The 20,530-nt window shown below is 38.1% G+C and overlaps 1 protein-coding gene across 1 annotated transcript in view; it reads right to left on the bottom strand.

The window, feature by feature from the left end:
• The window catches only part of TTC39C (tetratricopeptide repeat domain 39C), a 115,796-nt gene that overhangs the window by 62,637 nt on the left and 32,629 nt on the right, over nucleotides 1-20,530 (bottom strand). Inside the window, exons 2-4 of the mRNA XM_036739443.1 lie at nucleotides 17,739-17,787; nucleotides 15,310-15,438; nucleotides 5,431-5,545 (exon numbers count right to left, since the gene is read on the bottom strand). Of these exons, the coding sequence (XP_036595338.1) occupies nucleotides 5,431-5,545; nucleotides 15,310-15,438; nucleotides 17,739-17,787 (293 nt within the window). The remainder of the gene's footprint in view (nucleotides 1-5,430; nucleotides 5,546-15,309; nucleotides 15,439-17,738; nucleotides 17,788-20,530) is intronic.

Raw genomic sequence — 20,530 nt, 5'->3', positions numbered from 1 at the left:
GAAAATTTTATTAAGAATTCAGGTGACCAAGAATGGATGAAAGAACTGGCATTCTATTTCATTTGGAGACACCAGTTCACTAACCAATGATTATCATGTCTCCTGTGGGGGTCAACATTAATAATACATCCAGTCTAAAAGTTATAGGTTATTGATGTATGAGTCTTTTTAGAACAAAATTTACAAAAAATACTTCAAATTTATACAGTACTATAATGCACTTTTCTCACAACACCATGAAGCACATAATGTAAGTATCATTATTCCCACTTAAACAGGTCCAGTGACTTGCCTGTGGGCACACAGTAAATGAGTGATGGAACTGGGATTCAAACATAGGTCTCTTGATTCTAAGACTAATGTTCTTTTACCACATCTGTGTGTCAGAAGAACGAAGGAAAAGAGATAAATGGGCCCACAAAGTACTAGATTATTTTTCCCTCCTTAATGAGAGCGCCAAAAAAAAAAAAAAAGAACAGCCAAAATAATGTAATACGTCTGCAACCTAAAGAAAGCAGATCTCAAAATGACAATTATCACAAGTACATACAGATGAAAAAGATGATTAATTAAAAGGTGGCAAAAGATTAGCAAATAAGAAACAAATAAATCCAAAATTTAAAAAGCAGGCTTGAAAATGTGAAAGAATGAGGTACAAATAAAATGCTTGAACCTGAAGATTTATAAAAACCTAAAATTGTTAGCCAAGCAACTATGTGCTGAGTAAGAATTATGCAAACTGCATTTAGCACCGAGATTTAAAGGGCAGTTTTATGCCCTCAAAGAGTTAACAATTGGGAAGACACAAATGCACATGAAACTAAAAATGAACAATGTAAAACAGCAAATAATTAACTGCTAATTACACTAAATTGCTAAAATTGCCAACAAACACTGGCATACTTGTGCCACGGCCTCAACCAGTGTCATTTTGCAATAACATGATGATAGGCATTGTGGAAAGTCCTTTACAAATATTATCTCATTGGACATATCTCACTGGAAATTCTGGGAGGAAATATTCAATCAGAGGGAGAGGCCTCAGGGGAAGAGGGTACTTCCAAGATGTGAATTCCATGGCTGAAGGGTGAAGAAAAGCTTGGAGCATGGTGGAGAAGGTCCAGAGGGCAGCCTGCAGATGACCACAGCTCATCACCATTCTGATAGAACCATCTGCCCCACTATAATATTACTTTAACGTTATGTTTTTGTGGAGGCAATAAAAGATGTTATCAGGCCAACATAGTGTGCTCCCAGGTGTTTAGAGGGTACATGTTGGAAAGCAGGATAAAAACAGATTAGAGAAAGGGTGGGCCCAGAGCATGGAGAATTTTGAAAGCCAGGCAGAAGAGTATGTTCTTGATATAGTAGGAAAAAGCCAACTCCGACTGGCCTCTAAACAGAAGAGGGACATGACAAAAAGAATGTTTATGGACAATTACTTTCACAGCAGTGTATGCAAGACAGAATGGAAAGGGACAAAAGAGGTCAGATAGGAGGTTTGCTAAAATTATTCCACCTGGAAGTAATAAGAGCCCAGAAAAGGGTAGAAACAGTAGGAATATTATCCTGCCCCCCTCAAAAAAGGAAATCTCATCATTGTGCATATTTCATAGAGATCCCTTTAAAAAAGTAAAATCCACTTTAAAATGAAAATGAAATGAATAGAGCCTATTATAGAATCTAACATCACAACTTTTTTGTTACTGAAAACACATAAAAATAATAAAATTCCACAAATTTTACTGCTCTCAACTGTAGGCTGGTAAACAGAACCCTAAATTTAGATCTAAGCAATTTTAGACAAAGAACTGGTTGCAATGAAATTCAAAATAAAATTTTTTTCATATAAAGGAACATTTTATTCTTACTATTTATGGTAGTGCCTAAGTACAGTTTGGGGCTATGATAACCTTCTCACTGCACTGTTTCCATAATTATGATTCCATAAAATTCTAAACACAGCAAAGCTCGGCCAGATGGAGACTGAGGGAACTTCAGACCAGTCTCAGTTTGTACTGCATATTCAAGAGTACTGCAGCTTACAGAACAAAACCTGCAAGGCCAGTTGTGTGCAGCAATGCAGTTAGTGATGTCACACTCACCACACAGCAGCGGTGAGGGAACGGGCGATAACCTGTCTCCTCCCCGCCCCCGCCCCCCCCCACACTCTGTTCTCATCTCTTAATGATGAGATGCCCCTCTGAAATGTCACATACAATCAGTCCCTCAGCTCCTGAAAGGCTGTACCAGTGGGATGACTCATTGGCACAAACAGAACACCACAGACAATCTGCCTAGTTGGTTGGAATAAAGTCATGGCCCAAGCTAGCTAGGAAGCAGGACTGGGGTCTCTGTTCCCTTTGATGGTAACGGGTAGAGGTTTTAATTGTGAAATCAACATATCAAGATACACTGACATTACTAAATTTTTATGGTGACTGAGTGGGATGGGGGGTGGAGGCTGAGGGAAAAGGGGGTAGGATGATGAATCTACTGCTACCACTGCGATTAATAACAATAACCTCAGCTCTTGGCACATAGTAGGCACTTTACAAACATTATTGATTAATTATATAATTAGCATCTATGTAATGCTTTAAGGGTTTGCAAAAGCACTTTACATATGTTATCTCATTGAGATAAACAACAACCCTGTTAGGAAGATGCTACTATTAACCTCACTTTACTGATGAGGAAAATGAGGCTGAGAGAAATAAAGTCACTTGCCCAGGGTCACACGGCTACTAAGTGTCTGAGGCAGGATTTGAACTCAGTACTTTCTCCAGAAAACCATCTAGCTGCCTACACTACAAATACTGTTGTATCTGTGTCCTAGCATACTTACCACAGGTATTCCTCCAAATGCCCTCCACCCACATTATAGGATAAAACCATTTATCTGAGTGGTTTTTTGGCTGTCTGGTAGCAAACTTCTTTCCCTACAGTCTTCAATGTCCCTTGGCCAACAGGTGTCTTTGGAACCAATCCCTATCATGAATCCCCTCCTCCTGCCCAAGACCCAACCTCACAAGAGACTAAGCATGGTACAGCGCAAAAAGGACCGTCTAAGAGATCAGGCACCCTGAACGTCAGTCCTCACTCCATCCCTAATTACCACAAGCCTTTCTCTTTTGTTCTGGAGCCCTGGCCTCTCTATTCTTCCACCTGAGTCCCAGTCCGTCACACCCTTCTCTGGCCATACCCTCCCCGTAGCTACCCTGCTTCCCAGGTAGGGATTGGGTGAAACCCTCCCTACACTCCCCGGCCCATAACTATCCTCACACCCCAGAGACTGACTCTTCCCACAAGGGCCAAGGAACCATAAAGAAGGGAAGGCGACCCTGGATAGAAGGCTACTCACTCAGGTCACCAGATTTTAGATTTTTATTTTGTATTCATTTTCTATTTGTATTTCCACCTCTCCTGGATGAAAAATAACAACAATAAACAAAGCTGTGAGATCTTGGGCAACAAGGAAGATGACGATTACCACACCACTTCTCTGTAACCCCACAAGATTGGCATAAGAATAACTTTAAAATATAACGTACAAAAACGTGAGTGAATATTATTACTACTATTCTGGCCACATGGTCCCCTTATGCCACTACCCACTGCTCATCTTGCCTGGTGGCCAAGTCGCCTTATCCACGGAGGCTGGGAACACGCTTCCATACCTCCCTAGCTTGCCCACCCCTCCAGAGAGAAGAGAGGAACTCCCGTAACAAACACCTGAATACTGCCATGCCTGGGAGGATGACATCTCATAGGAAAAATGTCCATTCAAAAAACACCTAAGAAAAAATCCCAAAACACAAAATCATCATAAAAGAAAATAAAATGGTAGCCCAGTGGGCTACTGACAGGCAAGTTAAGCACATTTCTATTATGCATATTGCTGCTTTGAAATATATGTGAAGGTACTCAGCAGAAAGCTATTTTTGTTGGAATCTGAGAATGTCTTGTCTGTCACAATTTCATTTCAACATCCATACAAGGTTGTTTAGCTGCAGAAAGAACCAGGTAGGTACATTGTCAAAACAGCAAAGACTAAATATAACTCAAATGAACTGATCCTGCAAAAAACCAAGACTGATGAAATAATTAACTCTTGCCTCAACTTCTGTCTAAAAGCAGCTTTCTTTCCAAGGGACTTTTAAGTATCAGAAGGAAAAAAAAAGGAAGGTTTACAAGCTTAGTATGAGAACCCTACAGAGCAGACTTTAGTGTCCTGTTTTTGAGTAAAGAATTCCTGATAAATTCTATTACTCTTTCATTTCTAGTACACTGTAGTGGATAAAGGAAAATGGTTAATTTTAAAATAATATTGTACTATTCCCTTTTTGCAGCCCAGTGCAGCGTCCACGTCTTCTGATTTGTAGGCCCTTCATCGGACAAGTATACTGGAAGAGATTTGAGATGATGAAAATGAAAAGATCTAACAAGGGCAGGTTGCATCCATGTTAGTGAAATGTCAAAGTTTTATGGTATTAATATACTAGAATAGAAGCCAAACATCTTTGATTCTTCAAATAATGTATGAAAATGACTTCAGAACATTGTAGGATGAGGAAAGTTTGTATCTCAACTAACCATCAAAATATCCTTCACCATTTTAAAATAAAATTTAGTATTAGATTTTTCTTGTCAAAGGGTTTTTGCCTATTTGTGAGATAGGTTTTTGCTTGCGGTATTGAATAAGCCCTTGACAATGAATATTTGAAAAAGTAGTTTATTTTGCTAAATTTAGACATTACTTTCTGGTTAGGAAATCTGATTCTCTTGGATGGGTAAAGGGAAGAAGCACATAGAACTTTTCTATGATCAAACAAAAAAGAGATGTTTATATTTTTAAAATGAAAATAAAAATGTTCTTCATTCAAGGAAACTAGATTATCAGTAATGTCTTTTTTCAGCCTTCAAAATCTATATCCTAAAGACAGAGCTCCAACCAGTAATTTCTCATTTTTAAGGTTCATAACACCATACTGTTTTCCATACAGAAACTAAGTATGAAACAGAAGACAATGGCCATCTCTACTTTCATCACCAATATGAAGAGATTTTCTTAATAAAGGACTAATAAATCCTTTAATTTAATTTATTAATCTTTAATAAAAGGATCTGTTCTGTGAAGTTTGGAGTCAGTCAAAGGGCCACACTTGAGGACCTAAAGGGCCTTGAGGCCCAAGGTTCCCCACCCTTGGTAAACATTGCTGAGACAAGAGGATGAAGCAGAGACGTGCAGCTACTATGGCTGTTTTGCGAAGTATTTGCTTGTGTGTTTGGTTTACCTTTCTTAAGTAATAAGAAGAAACATCTGGTATATTTTCAGAGGCTGAAATAGGTAGCTTTCTAAAAAGCAGAGTCCTATTGATAATTTATCCACTGAAATGGAGTAAAATGTTAAAAATGTTTCAGCATTACCTGACAACTCTTGTTTCACAAAAGAAAGTACAGCCAAGTAAACCTGACAGTCTGCTATAATTATTTGCCTCTGAAGTCGATCAACCATAGATGGTGCAGATTTTCGGGCATCAACCTGTTTGAATAATGCAAAAAAGGAAAGGCAATGTCATAATAAAACATAAAATTAGCAATCCTATACACTACCCTTTTGAGATATCTTTTCTTTTTACTGAATGAAACAATTCCAAAATTAGAATTGTGAAACATAATTGCTCAAAAATGTGTCATAATTTAAGTGTTTTACATTTTACAGCTCCATTGACACGACTTGTTATTTTAAGAGTGTTGCCTATGGAATATCTAGCCAAATTTATAAGATTAGAAGGAAATATATCAAAACATTATATAACTAAAAGTGAATTTAAATAATTTAATAATTTAAATAATTTAAATAAAAGTGAATCTATTCAAGTCTGCATATCTTTCTTTACCTTGTTTATAAGAATAAATTTTTATTAACATGTTTGTTTTTTTATTACTTCCCAGTGTTCTAAGTCTATAGAAGGGGAGTGGGATTGCTTCTTATATGTCTTCTCTGGGGTCAGGCTTAATCATTCTAATGTCGGGGCAGCTAGGTGGAACAGAGAGTAGAGCACCGGCCCTGGAGTCAGGAGGACCCGAGTTCAAATCAGGCCTCAGACACTTGACACATTTACTAGCTGTGTGACCTTGGGCAAGTCACTTAATCCCAATTGCCCTGCCAAAAAAAATCATTCTAATGTTGCAGCTCTCGGTTTCTTTACCTTTTTGTTAAACAGTCAATTCTCATTTCTGCAAAGCTAAAAGAGGGAAATGATGGTACAAATAAATACTCAGAGTAAAGAATCTAAAAGTTAATTTGAAATATTTGCCACCCTGATTATGTTTCCTTTAGGCTTATGCTAAAGTCAGTTCATGATCCTATAGTAACCTGGCTCTTGGTAGTGTTTCAACAATCCTGCTAGCAGCTACTGTGGGGGTGTAAAACCAACAACAACCAGCTCACAGAAAGCTGCAAGCCCAGATTCTTTTGATTTTGATTTGCTTTACTAAGAAAAGCAACGTTGAGGGGTTAATCTCAATTTAATCCAGCATGCAAATATCATTCACTTAGTTCAGGGGAAAAAGCCAGCACCCTGAACTTCAGAGCAAATACCAACAAATTACAGACATCAACAGACCAAATACAATTCATAGTTACCAAGAAAACCAAGTCCAAACATCCAGGTTTACAAGCTGGAGGGCTCTTAGCAACAGCTGCCCAGAGTCTCCACATCAGCACGAGTGAAAGCCCCAAGCAAAAAGCTCTGCTTTCCCTTTTTATGGACTCTTCAGCAGTCATCAAACGTCATCTGAGTGACCAGAACTTAAGCTCTTACTATTGGCTCTGGAGGTAGTACCTCCCCCTAGGACCTTGAGGGCTTCACGCCCACATCGACTTAGCACCTAATAGCTAGGGGTTTTGGGCCTACTTGGGAGCGAAGATATAATCAGACCTCCCTTCATTGGCTCCACCTGGAGCCCCACCTTAGTTACTAATTCAAGCCCACATAGGCTTAGCACCTAATAGATAGGGATTTGGGCCTGGGGCTTAGCACCTAGTAAGACTCAATCAAAGACACTTAATCATTTTAAAACAGTAAGAAAATCTCTACTTAACTGATATTACAGGTAGCTAAGAGGTTGCAGAGTATGTGCAGTTAGGATGGAAATGCCTAGGAATCTAATGGATGACTGAGTTAAAAAAAAAAAAACTAGCCTAGCCTTAAAAAGAAACTTTGGAAAATTCATAAAGGGAAATGAATGCTTAGTTGAAATTAAAATTCACCTCCCCCCCAACTATGTACTTTTAGTAAGGTGGGGAGGTAGGGAAGGGGCCCCTATAACTTAGATCTGTATCATAAAAGCAAGATTTTCCACTTACTATACCAATGTCCCCTCTCCCTCCACAAAGTCCTACTCTGGTGTCTCCTCATGGTGGTGCAAAGGGGAGAGACCTGATGTCTCTGAAGGCTCTGCCACAGGCATACATGCTCAGGGCAGGGTGACTACAGCTGAAGGGGATTACAAATACTGTCTGGTAGGGGACAGCTAAGTAGTATAGCAGGTGGAGTGTGGAAACTGTAGTCAGGAAGAACTGAGTTCAAATCCTGTGTGAATGTGAGCACCTGTAAAACGGGAATGAGGACAGCATCTACCTGTCCAGGTCACCAGGAGGATCAGATGATACACGCCATCATTTACAAACCTTAAAGTATTGTATGAATGCCTGTGTATTAGCAACCATAATAACAGTAATAAGGGGTAGGCATCGGATCCTCCCAACACCCTTCCAGTCAGGTGTCATCCTTACTCCTATTTTACAGGTGAGAAAACTAAGGCAAACAGAAGCTAAAAGAACCGCCCGAGGTCACGTGGCTAGGGAGCGCCTGAGGCCACATTCCACCTAGATTCTTCCTGACTCTATCCCTGGAGACTCCTGGCTGCCTCCTTTCACAGCAAACATGCTTGCGAGTGGTACACGAGGAGGGATATTATTTTCTAAAGATGAAAACAAGATGCGGTCTATAAGTTTGCAACTAAACATGGAGAATTAAAGCTTCTCTTATGAAATTTAAACCAAGATATAATGTGGGTAAGGCAGAAATAGGCATCTGTGAACAATTCCTCAACTTCGGGTTTCTTTGTTAAGCATCATCTTATTATGCTTCTCTGACAGGATGTGAGGGATGGGGCTTAATGATCAAAAGCGCCGGTATGACTAATATTCTTTCTTGTCCTTCCATTCCCAGAGACTCTACCTGTCTCTCTCCTTTCTCTGTTTCTTTAATTAATAGTGGGACCACCACCAAAAATACTCCCAAGCTTCAACACAGAAGCGTCCGTTGCCCAAATGAAAGAAGGAGCTGGCCTGAGGGTCAGTTTGGAAGAAACTCAAGCTTTAGGCTCAATTTGGTTCTTGGAGAGACTGTGGGAAAGCAGGAGAAAAGGACTTGGGGACCCAAGACTGACCACAAAGCTCCATAGAAGGAAACTAATTTTTAACAAGCTGTTCTGTAAAAAATTTAAAATTTAAAAAACACTTCACTGTGGACATTTGGGTTCTGTCCAACACCCCTCAAAACTGCCCTGTAATAAAAAGGGTGGAGGTAATAGCCTTCTCATCGTTGTCATCCACCCTCTAATATGGGAAAAAAAAGAATTGTTACTAATTCCTACTGCAGTCTGAAGGGCAAATTTTCTTCTATCTGTGGTTTCTTAGATGTCATAAGACAGGATGTGAAGAGTCTGTCTGACCAAAATAAAAGTTAGACACTGAATTTCAAAAGGCATAGAGATTAGCTTCTCCACAAAAATAATCCTATCCTGATGACTCTTTTGTTGTGGCATTGACCTGGGTTCTTGAAGGTTTATGCCAGGAGAATCCAGGACTGCTAGTTGTAGCAGTTTATGGTACTAAAAAAGCTTTTGAGCTTTTGAACGTTTCTCAACCTTACGGCACCATCGTGTTTCTGTAGTGATAACATCTGAACAGTGGTATGAAGGTGCTAAAAATCACGCAATTCTTAAACTGTCTGAAAACATTAAATCGTTCCTATTCTTAAGGAATGACCTTTGTTCAACAATTAACAAGCTGCCACGCTATAGAAGACTAGAATGATGGAAAGAGTGCTAAACCTGGAATCAGATGACCTGGGTTCAAGTCTTGACTCTGTCAATGACTAGTTATGTGATTTTGGGTAGCCTCAGTATCTGCATCTATAAAATGGGGATAAAAATACTCGTGTTACCTAGTTCAGAGGGTTAGGAAGAGAAAGTAGTTTGTAAAACTGTAAAGTGCCACGTAAATTCAAGCTCTGAAACACCCAAATGAAATTTAACAGAAGTAACAGCTCTTCCAAAGATTACCAATAACTTCAACTGCTAAATTTGATTATTTCTGTCCTCGGTCCTTATTGTGCCATTTTTTATACCATTGACCACTATCTAAATCCTGTCTTCCTTTGGCTTCCATGATATTGTTCTTTATGGGATTCTCCTTATATTTGTACGACTGATCTTTCTTTGGCCTCCTTTGCTAAAAAATCACCATCCAATTCCCATCCTCCAAGCGCTGCCCTGGGCCATGCTTTTCTTTCTTTCTCTACACCATGGTGATCCTGTCCTAAATCCTAGGCTCTGTCCCTGCGCTTTATGTTTTCTGGACACCTCCACCTGGGGCCTCAAGCTGAACATGTCAAGAACTAAACTTATGTTCCCCTCCCCCACTCACTTTCTCCCAACCTTCTTGTTTGTATTGAGATTACTAGCGCCCTCCTATCCACCTAGGTTCATACCTGGGAATCATCCTCCACTCTTCCTTCTCTCTTAGCCTTAATATCCAAATCACTCGCTAAATAAGTCCGATCGGTTCTGCCTACACAACATTTCTCTCACTTGTCCTTTGATTTCCACTCACATCTCTTGCCTAGACTACTATAAGTCTCCTAATGGGTCTCCTTGTTTTTGGTCTCTCTCCCATCTAATCTATGACATCTGGCAAAAATATTCTAATGCACAGATGTGACGATTGCTTCCCTGCTCAAAAACTTTTCCCTACTAGCTCTAGGATGAAATACAGGCTGTCTAGCCTGGCATTTAATGCTTCATACAATCTTGTTTAGTCGTTTCAGTTGTGTCTGACTCCTCGTGATCCCCTTTGGGGTTTTCTCAGTAAAGATACTGGAGTGGTTTGCCATTTCCTTCTCCAGCTCATTTTACAGATGAAGAAGGCCAAAAGAGTTAAGTGACTTGCCCAGAGTCATATAGCTAGTAAGTCTCTAAGGCCAGATTTGAACACGGGAGAAGATGGGTCATCCTGACTCCAGGCCCTGCGCTCTATCCACTGTGCCGCCCATTATACAATCTAGCTCCTATCTAAACTTCATTAGTATGTCTTATATTACTGTTCCCCTTCATGTTCTCTACATTTCAGGAAAATTAGACTATTAACTGTTTACCCACCTCAACATTTCATCTCCTGTCTCCATGCATTCATACAAACTGTCTCCCATCTTTGGTATGTACTACTGCCTCATCTGTCTTTCAAAATCCTCTTCTTACTTCAAATCTAGATGAGGTGCCCCACCTCTACAAAGTCTTCCCTAATATCAGCCCCAGCTGCTCAAACAATGGGTCACACTTTCATGCGTACAGTGTGGATGTCATATGGCCCCAGCAGAATGTAAACTCTTTGAGGGTAAAGACATATTTATTCAATTTTTGTCTTTGTATCACCAGTACCTAGCATATTGCTTTGCACACAGTTATTACTTAATAAATGTTTAATTTGAATAAATGTTAAGAACTATACACTGGTTCAAAAAAAATCAACTGAACAGATACAGGATAGGGAAAGTATGGCTACATAACAGTCATCATGTGAAAGAGATGAAGGAGTTTTGATGGACTGGTAAAGGGAGAAAAAAATCTGTTGTAGTATGCCCTGGTGAGATCAAATATGGAATACTGATTTTAGTTCTGTTTGTAGAATTTTGGGAAGAACACTGCCAGTCTGGGGAGTGTTCAAAAGGCCACAAGAACTGTGAAGAGAGTGGAAACCATGTTTGTTCTCAGATAGTAAGATGAAGAACATAAAGAAATTCAGTATAAAGAGATGCTGAGTCCGGGGGATGATGGCTGTCTTCCCCCTCATGCACAATTGAATTTCACATTCTCATGCAATGCTGACTCTATGAAAGGTGGCAGCAGTATAATTCTAGTCTTACCTACTTCTGGAGCATTGCTAGAAAAAGCTTTTTAAGAAATATAGCAAAATAAAACAGGATAGATCTGGGAATGGAATTTCTAAATATTGTTTCAGTATGAAAGACCTTTGGATGAACTGTACTTGGTACATAAAACGCAAGTTCCTTGAGGATGGTTTCTCTCTTGGGTTTTTGTCTTTATGTATTCTTGGGACCTAGCACTCTGCTTTGCAAGTAATAAATATTTGTTGGATATAAATTATGTGCTTGAATGACTGGCAAGGAGACGAGGTATTAGATTTGCTTTGCTTTCCCTTAAAATAAAAGTAGGAGCAACGTACTAAAGTTACACAAAAGCAGATGTTGTTATACAAGGGAAAAAATTCCTAAAAAGCTGAATAGACGATCTTGGGAGATAGCGAATTTCTCCATCAAGCCAGGAGTATTGCATTTGTTAGGAATGCTACCGAGTGAGCTACATAACACAGTCCTTTCCAATTCTCAGATCTTATGATTCTGTAATACATATTTCAGAAAGATGGATTTTGGATACAGATGGACAGGGAGCTGAGCCTCAGAATTGGGGGAAGGAATTTGGAATGGATTATATTTGAGAAATTACCAAGTGGTTTTATACAATTATATAATTACACAATGATTCTTGCTGGCTGCAACAAAAGCCCATCTCTTGAACTATTCTCCAAGTGATGCTGTATGGCTTTCCATTATGGAAAATTTATAGAAACATGGACAAGAATTCCACAGGAAGGAGTACAGACACCAGTGAAATGACAGAACCTAAGCATCAAAGCATCAAGTTTTCCTATTCAACATCTTGTTCCTCCACTAGAATGGAAGTTCCTTCAGGGTAGGGGCTGTTTCCATTTTGCTTTTGTATGCCCTCATCAACATTCACAGTGTTTTGAATATGGTAGGCAACACATATTAGAATTATGAGTAACACCCATCCTCTCATGTATCAAGTTAAACTTGTCTTTTAAAAATATATAAAACATATCATCTTTGTAGATGTATAGAAATAAAGCCCCATTCCTATGTTTCATTATGGCATGGGGGGACAGACAGTTGAGTGCTAACCTAGCAAAGCCCAACTGGCTATTACACTAAGCTGTAAAGGCTTTGCTTATAGTCTAGACATTTTTTGTATCGTGTTTTAAAGTACATAAATAAAATATATAGGTTTATAAATTATATCAAATTGCATTTATCAAAATATTTTTACAGAATTTGATTTTTAAATCTTTTCCCCCAATTACACGTAAAAACAATTTTTAACATTCATTTTTAAAAATTTTTAAGTTCCAAGTTCTATCCCTTCCTCCCTCCCTGAGACAATAAACAATTTCATTTATCAAAATATTTAAAAAACAAGTTCATGGACCCCAGGTTAAGAACCCCTGATCTAGAGTGTTTATTCATCAGTAAATAAACCTAGCCAAGCCTGGCAAGGTTCAAGTACCATGTGATCAAATTTTTGGCCATGCCACTTCAAACCATCAATAAACGCATGGAAGGGTTGAAACCTGCAAAGACATTAGAAGTACCCGCATCAACAAAATTAAAGATCCTAATGATAATAATGACAATGATTCAAACCTGAATGGTGTTTTACCTTTGTTATATATCTCAATGTTATCCTTATAACAATCCTGTGAGGAAGGTAAGAGAACCAAGGTGCCAACTAATGGTCACAAGATTAAAAGCTCAACAGATTTCTATCCCAAATACTGGGAAGGCCATTGAGTGCCTTCAGAAGAGGAGAGTCTATTAGGAGAATGCAGGGAGACAAAAGGGAAGCTAAGCTAAGCTTCATTCACAGCAGTGAGGGCAATTCCATTTTGATGTTTATCTTTTCTGTGCTCAAATGTACTAAATGGCAATCTGGCATGATTTTTTAAATGGCTTCACTGTCACAGGGATTCTTTTCAATTTTTTCTAAAAAGGCAAAATCTTGGCTACAAAGCAATTAATTTCCACCACAACCTCCTTGGACCATACCCCTTAAAAAAACAACAACCAACATTTCTCAAGAAGTTTAATCCATTAGAGTTATTCATCATTTTTGTGTCAAGGATACACCTTTGGCAAGCTGATGAAACCTATGGATATGGACCCCTTCTCAGAATAATGTTTTTAAATGCATAAAACAAAATATATAGGATTACAAAGGAAATCAGTTATACTGAAATACATTTATCAATATATATATATCAATATATATGTGTAGGTGTGTGTGCATATATATACATATGTATGTAAAGCAGGTTCACAGACACAGGTTAAGAAACTCTCCCTTAGAGTGAATTGAGTTTGAAGCTTCAAGAACAGAGGATTTAAATGAGAAACAAAACTAAAATGGAAGATGACTATAAAAAAAAAAACTTTTTTACCCTACTTAGAGAAAAATAACTCAGTGTTCTAACTCTGATAAAACTATTGTGAGGTTGAATAATAATAGGAGTGAATTTGACTAATGGTTTGTCACAAGCTTAACATAATGACTGTGACAAAGAGCTTCTGCATATTGCCAAGAAAGCATAAAGCTATCTGTGAGTTTCTTCATTAAATGATTTTTCTCACTGGACCCTATAAAAGTTATTCTAAGAAGATTAAATAGTTAGAGCTTATCTAATAGTTACAGAAATGACTACTGAAGAACATCATGATTATAGGAAAAATTACTATAAATTTTAGATTAGTCAAAAATAAACTTTTAAAAATTCTATGCATTCTAATTCTAATGCCATCTTGGGGCGGGGAGGAATTTAGAACTCAAAATCTTATAAAAGTGAATGCTGAAAACCAGAAATAAATAAATAAATCTAAATTAAAAAAATAAAAATTCTATACAATAAGAAAAGGGGACATAAGAGTTTCAAATTATCAACAGATAACTTTTAGATTTTAGCTACTGTGATTAACATCGACAAATATAGTCAGGATAACATTTCTGAACTTTTCACAGAAATATACAGTGAAAATATTTCTAGAATGTAGTTTTACAGAAAAGGCTAAATGAAATTTAATAATATATTCTAAGGATTCCACAATATCTTTTTAAAATATGCCAACACTTTAACTTATAATCCTACAAGTACATTTAAAATAGCAGTAAGAAAACAAAAAATTACAAATGCATGCTGAAAATTCAATTCAACAAATGTTAACTACCTATTTTATGCAAGTCACTATACTCAACATTGGAAAATAAAGAGACTTTTTTTAAAAGAATCTATGTAGATGTTGAAGAGACACACTACTGGACAAATTTACAAAGTAATATAGTTCATATTTTTTTTACTTTATCTTTTTATTTACCTCTTTAAAAAAGAACACAAAACCATATTATGACCACATTACTGCTGTGTGCTGAAGAAAATATTTTAGTGCTTAAATGATGTTAGGTAGTAGTTTGTTTTGTTTTGAAATACATCAATACAAATGGACTGAAATAATCCCGGCAATGTTTCCCTATAGTTTTTCCTTGTACACTTGAAATCTCAGGAACAATATTGGATAGGGAAGAGGTTTTCTTCATTTAAGAGTAATTAGTTAAAGATACTCTTCAGGTGTCAAAGGACAACAACTGGAAAATAAAGACTATCCAAATACTAAAAATGCATTCATAAGAGAGAAATTAACATCAAACCTTCCCATCTCTCCCACCCTAATTTCCAAATGTGTAGATGCCAAATTGCTGACTTCGAGAAATATCTACCTGTCCTTGGTAAGTAACTCATAAGAAAGGTGGAAGGAAACTTAGGGGTCACCCAAAGAGTGTACAAGGGAAGTAGAACAGATACCTCTAAATAGGAAGCTTACTTCTTAAGCCAAATCATCACCTTGCATCTACAGAATCTTCATATTACTGAATATTATATGCTGAAAGACGGCAGTGCCTTTTAAGTGTTCTATTAATCAGAAAACAGTTCTGATCGATAAATACACAAATTAGTTTCTTACTCTTTTTAACAATATGAAATTTGTGTTCTAACTGCCAGAAGCGTGGCACAGTAGTAATTAATGTCAGAACCAAGCAGCAATCTTTCCAAATGTGCCAAGTTCATCACTGAGATGATGTTGTACTTACATTCTTCTTGATTTTATTCTTGATGGTTTCAATAACCCCAGCTTCTTCACTTTCACATAATTTCTCTGTTGTTTTTAAGTCATCACACGCCAACTGCATTTTTTCTTCCTCAAATGTCATCATGGCATTCTTCCAAAAATAAAAATGTGAAAGATTGAATCACAGAGTGTCAGAAAATTTAAGACAGTTTATTATACCTAAATTTTGACAGGAAAAAAATGATTAATATACACAAAGTTACACTAGCCCCAAAAAGAAAAAAAAAAGTTATTCTCCTTCAATTAGTTCTTACAAAAGAAAAAAATTAATAAAGGCTTTAAATTTTCCAGAATCAGAATTTACCTTAAGAGTCCAGTAAAATCTAATCTAATAAATAAATCTAAATAAACCTAATACGATAAATACCAATAAAATCTAATATAAAAAGCTACTATATGACATCTGCAAAGAAAAATTTTAACAGTAAATTATGTATGCAATTATTGACAGAAACAATCCTTACTACATTAAATTTGAGTGTTTTATAACTATAAGAAGTAACAAAGACCTTTTACTTTCTGATTAGCACACTGAAGGCAGCAGCTTTCACCCTGGGTTCACAGTCCTAAATCCACTCTGCCTGCCCAGAAGATCCCTGGCTCTACAACATGTTTCGAAGAAGTTCAAGTGAAACAAATACAAAGTGTAAGCTCTTTTAGAACAGACTCAGAATGTTGATTGTAGATCATCCAAACTCAATTTCCTCATTTCACAGCTGAGAGAGCTATAACGTGGCTCATTTGAGGTCACTGCTATTTAGCTAAAAAAATGAAACCAAAATCCAATTTATGGACTCTTGAGCCTGTGGGTTTTCTACACTACCATGATAATCATAGACTCCTAAAGTGTCAGAACTAGACATGCTCTCAGAAATCATCTAATCTAACCTTGGAGAGTCTTTTGAAATAACAATGATTTTAGAGGGCTACTAACAGAGTAGTCCTACTGAAAACTCCAAAGATTATGCTGTCCTCAGTAAAAAGGTACAGTGAGACCTAGCTTCCAGTCATGTTTTCCTGCTCAACGAGCTCTAGGCAAGGGCAGGAAGAAAAGGCAGTAATAATAACCTTTACTAATACCATCATCATCTCCAATACCACTTCACATCCTTTAGTACTTTCACATATAAACAAATAAACAAAAATCCCAAACTACCGCCCATCTCTATTAACTTTTCCCACACCTCTGTGAGGTAAGACAGGACAGGCACATCCATTTTATATATGAGAAAAGTTAAGAGATTAAGTCTTTTTCCTAAGGTCACTTGGCTAGTATGTGAGTAGAAAAAAAAGGGATCAGAAAAAATAAGGTTCTCTGAATCCTACTATCTAACGACTTTCTTATGCAGCAAGATTCCTCTTTAACAGAATGGCCAAAGCAGCAACATGGACCATCTTATTTGCTTTTCTGGTTTGTATCATTTCCTGTTTCTCCACTAATACTGAGTTAATGCCAATGCTAATTGAGACAGCTAGGTGGTGCAGTAGATATAGTGTAGGGCCTGTAGTCAGGAAGATCTGAGTTAAAAATTAGGTCTCAGACACGTACTGGCTGTGTGACCCTGGACAAGTCACTTAACTTCCATCTGCCTCAGTTTCCTTATCTGTAAAATGGGGATAATAACAGCACTTACCTCCCATAGTGCTGTGAGGATTAAATGAGAAAACAATTTTAAAGCACTTAGTACAGTGCCTGGCAAATAGCAAATGCAATATAAATATCAGCTGCTATGACTGTGATCATTATTATCATTACTACTCCTTCTATAGTCTGATCTATTTTTTTTTCTTTCCTGTTGTTTGTACCTCTGCTTGCCAATTTATAACTGGAGGTAAGGAATGATTCTGTAAAAATCCGTCTATTGCCAACATTTTAAAAAATATACTTGGTTTAAATGTTTGCACAATATCTTATACTTTTTAAAGTATGAGTTAATAAAAAGTACCCAAACTATGAACTCTTACGCACTATTCAATGTATTGTATAAGCAAATTCCATCCTTCTTCCCTAATTTCCTACAGCTGGGCTTCTAATGGGACAATAATTGGCAACTTTGGTTTGGCTATCTTGACCCACATTCACAATTATATTACAGTATAATTTTATTACTTAAACTCAAATCTCAACTGTTTTAATAATCCTTTTCAATTGTATCTTTATTTTAACAATTGATTTTTTAAAATAAAGAAAATAGAAAAATGAAAAAGTATAGAATTCATAAGCGCATTAGTTTTAAAATAAGAAAAATGATCCAGTAGACATTGCTTAATAATTCAGGCTTACTCTCGGTTTCAAACTCTATATGATCTTTTCCAAACAGTAGGTAAAGAATAGGCTTATAGAACCTATCTATCCTCTTCTCCCCTTGTTCTATTCCCAGATCAACTTACCAAAAAACTGACAAAGCTGGCTCCAAAACTCATTAATGGGCTGTGATTTCTGTTAAGGAAACATAAAAATTATTCCTGTGTTAATCGTGATGCACCCTTTTAAAAGCATGATAAATCGTTATAATGATAAAACCTTTGCAATGGAAAGGTAAAAATTCTTCAGTACCTCAGGCAGATGAAATTTTCTCAAACACAAACCAAGAAATCAAGAGGCTTCTCTGGAGTGGGGAGCCATCCAGGCAGTGCATTCATTTACATATTTACAGAAAGATCAAAGCCAATAGTGTAAGATTTATAAAAAGATTATATTCTATACAGTACTCAATATAGGTATTGTAGAAGTGCCTCTGAGTTTAATATATCTGTTTTCTATGAGTTACCTTACCAGGCAGATGTCCTGGTAAGTCTGTTTGCTGAGAGGAGCCAAAGTCTTGCTCACTCCCAGATGCCTTTGGTGGAGTTCACTGGCTGACCTTGCTGAGCTGTGACCCCCAAACTGGACCAAACTAGCCTTGAGATCAACTGTTCCTGCAAAACGTCCAGTTTCTGTGTCTACCTGTTCCTGGGATAGATTGTCCATTCTTTTTCCCAACCCCTCCCTGAACCTCCCTTTGGAGTTTTCAGGCATAAATCTCCCCTGCTTCTCTTGGGCCTATGGGCTCCTTTGTACCTTGGCGGGGGAAGGGGGGGGGGGGGCTTGGTACTAATGTCTGATTTTCATAATAAAACTTTTCTGCTTTCAACCCAGCTTGGACTCCTCTGCATTTTGAGGGGCGGGCTTCACCTAGCTGACGGCATTAAATACCAGTGTTTCCATTCCAGTGCTCCTACAGGTGCTACAGACATATCTAGTGAAGTTATAGAAAATGGTTCTTGTCACCAAAAACCTTGGCAATGTCACATGATACAACTTCAAAAACTGATATGACTTTTTCAGTGGAAATGACATTGAATGAGGACGTGGTCAGTCAGTTCTGTCCATGCCTTCCAATTGCATGATAACATAAGTAGGAATTATTTATGCTAGGCATTACCATCTGTTTTGCTGCTATACTGTAAGGACCAAGGGATCTTTCCATCTGACTTGCAGCTGGAGTGTCTTCCCCACTAGACTATGAGCTCCCCAGGGACTGGGTTACTTTTCTCATTTTATCTCCAGTGCTTACTTAACACAGTGCTTTGCAAAGATTATCGGACCCCCTCCCCAACCTTTCCAGTTACCATGCACCCCTCTCTCCCATACTCTGTGTTCTAGTGAGACGGGCCTCAGTCTGTTCCTCAAACTAGACAGTTCGTATCTCCTAACTCTGACTCCTGGCATTTTCACTGGCTGCCCTCATACACAGAATACCCTTCCCTCCCCTCCCCTCCCCGTGGGGCCAAGAAGGGAGGTCTAATTAGATCTTTGCTCCTAAGTAGGCCCCAAACCCCTACTTACTAGGTGCTAAGCCCATGTGGGCGTGAAGCCCTCAGGGCCCTAAGGGGAGTTGCTAAGACCAGAGCCAATGGTATGTGCCTGAGTTCTGGTCAATCAGATGACTTCTAGTCAATGGGATGATGGCTAAGGACTGTATAAAAAGAGAGAACAGAGCTTGGAGAAGCAGACATGATGGTGAAAGGAGGAGCAGCAGAAGCAGAACCAGTAGAAGCCTGAGCAGTAGAAACTGAAGGAACCGAAGTTGAGAAGTTGAAGAAGCAGCAGAGGCTAGAGAAACTGAGGATAAGGAGGACTGAGAATGGGGCAGAGAGCCAAGAGCCAGCTTCCAGAGCATACAGATAAGAGGGTGCTGAGCAGGGGCTTGGGACTCCTCAGTAATCTTCTTAAAGGAGGGCCCTAGCATTGGAGGGAGCACAGGTATGGCTTGGCTTGCTGCCATAACATTTTTCTGTAACTTCCTGGTTACTATTGTGAGATGGGCTTATTTGGAAGGTTCTTGCCACAATATCGAACTGGGGGCGTTGGTCCTTGGGTCTGGTCCTTTGGAGTTTAAATAAATGCTTTAATTCCTCTGCCTTCTACTTAGAGAATTCCTTACATCCTGCGATTCTAAACAATTCAGGCATGCTCATGGTCCTCTTCGAGGTCATGAACTTTGCCTTAATGATACAAGAAGGAAATGGCAAACTACCCAAAGTATCTCTGCCAAGAAAACCCCAAGTGGGGTTCCAACGAGTCAGACATGACTGAAACAACTAAACAACAATAAAGGCTACTGGGTGGAGGGAATTAAAGAATAGAGTATTCTATAACAGAAAAAGTGGGTTTGGAGGCATAAGACCTGGATCCACATCCTGGATCTTCCAGTTATTACTTATGTGGGTTTAGGCAAGAGTTTAAGCAACCTCTCTGGGCTTTAGGTCTCTCATCGGCAAAACAGGCAGTGGGGGGTGGAGGGCATTAGAGAGGACAGTGAACTATGTGACCTCTAAACCTTTTTCAAGCTCTGCACCTATGAGCCAGTGAAATGTGCTTCTTATAGTCATAATAACATGAAGAATTAAAAGTGCTCCCTGAAATTACTCATTTAAATTACTTAACTATTACTATTATCGTATTTCCAGATGTATACCAAAGATAAAAAGTATAAGAAGTCAAAATCAAATACAAATTAAATCAATTAAAGATGCTCATTATTTTATGGTCTAAAAAGAAGTAACAAACCCAGAATCCTATCTCTCAGTTTGTCAAGAAGAAAAAACAAGGAATGGGAGGCAAAAACATCAGTTTCCCAGTACCCTCTGTCCCTGGAACTGGAAGCTGGAGCAATGAGTTCCAAAACCTCCATTTAAGG

The sequence above is a fragment of the Trichosurus vulpecula genome, chromosome 1 (genome assembly GCF_011100635.1).
Source record: "Trichosurus vulpecula isolate mTriVul1 chromosome 1, mTriVul1.pri, whole genome shotgun sequence".
In the NCBI taxonomy this organism is placed as follows: Eukaryota; Metazoa; Chordata; class Mammalia; order Diprotodontia; family Phalangeridae; genus Trichosurus; species Trichosurus vulpecula.
The sequence above is the reverse complement of the archived record's forward strand: the minus strand, read 5'-3'. Positions and strand labels throughout refer to the sequence as shown.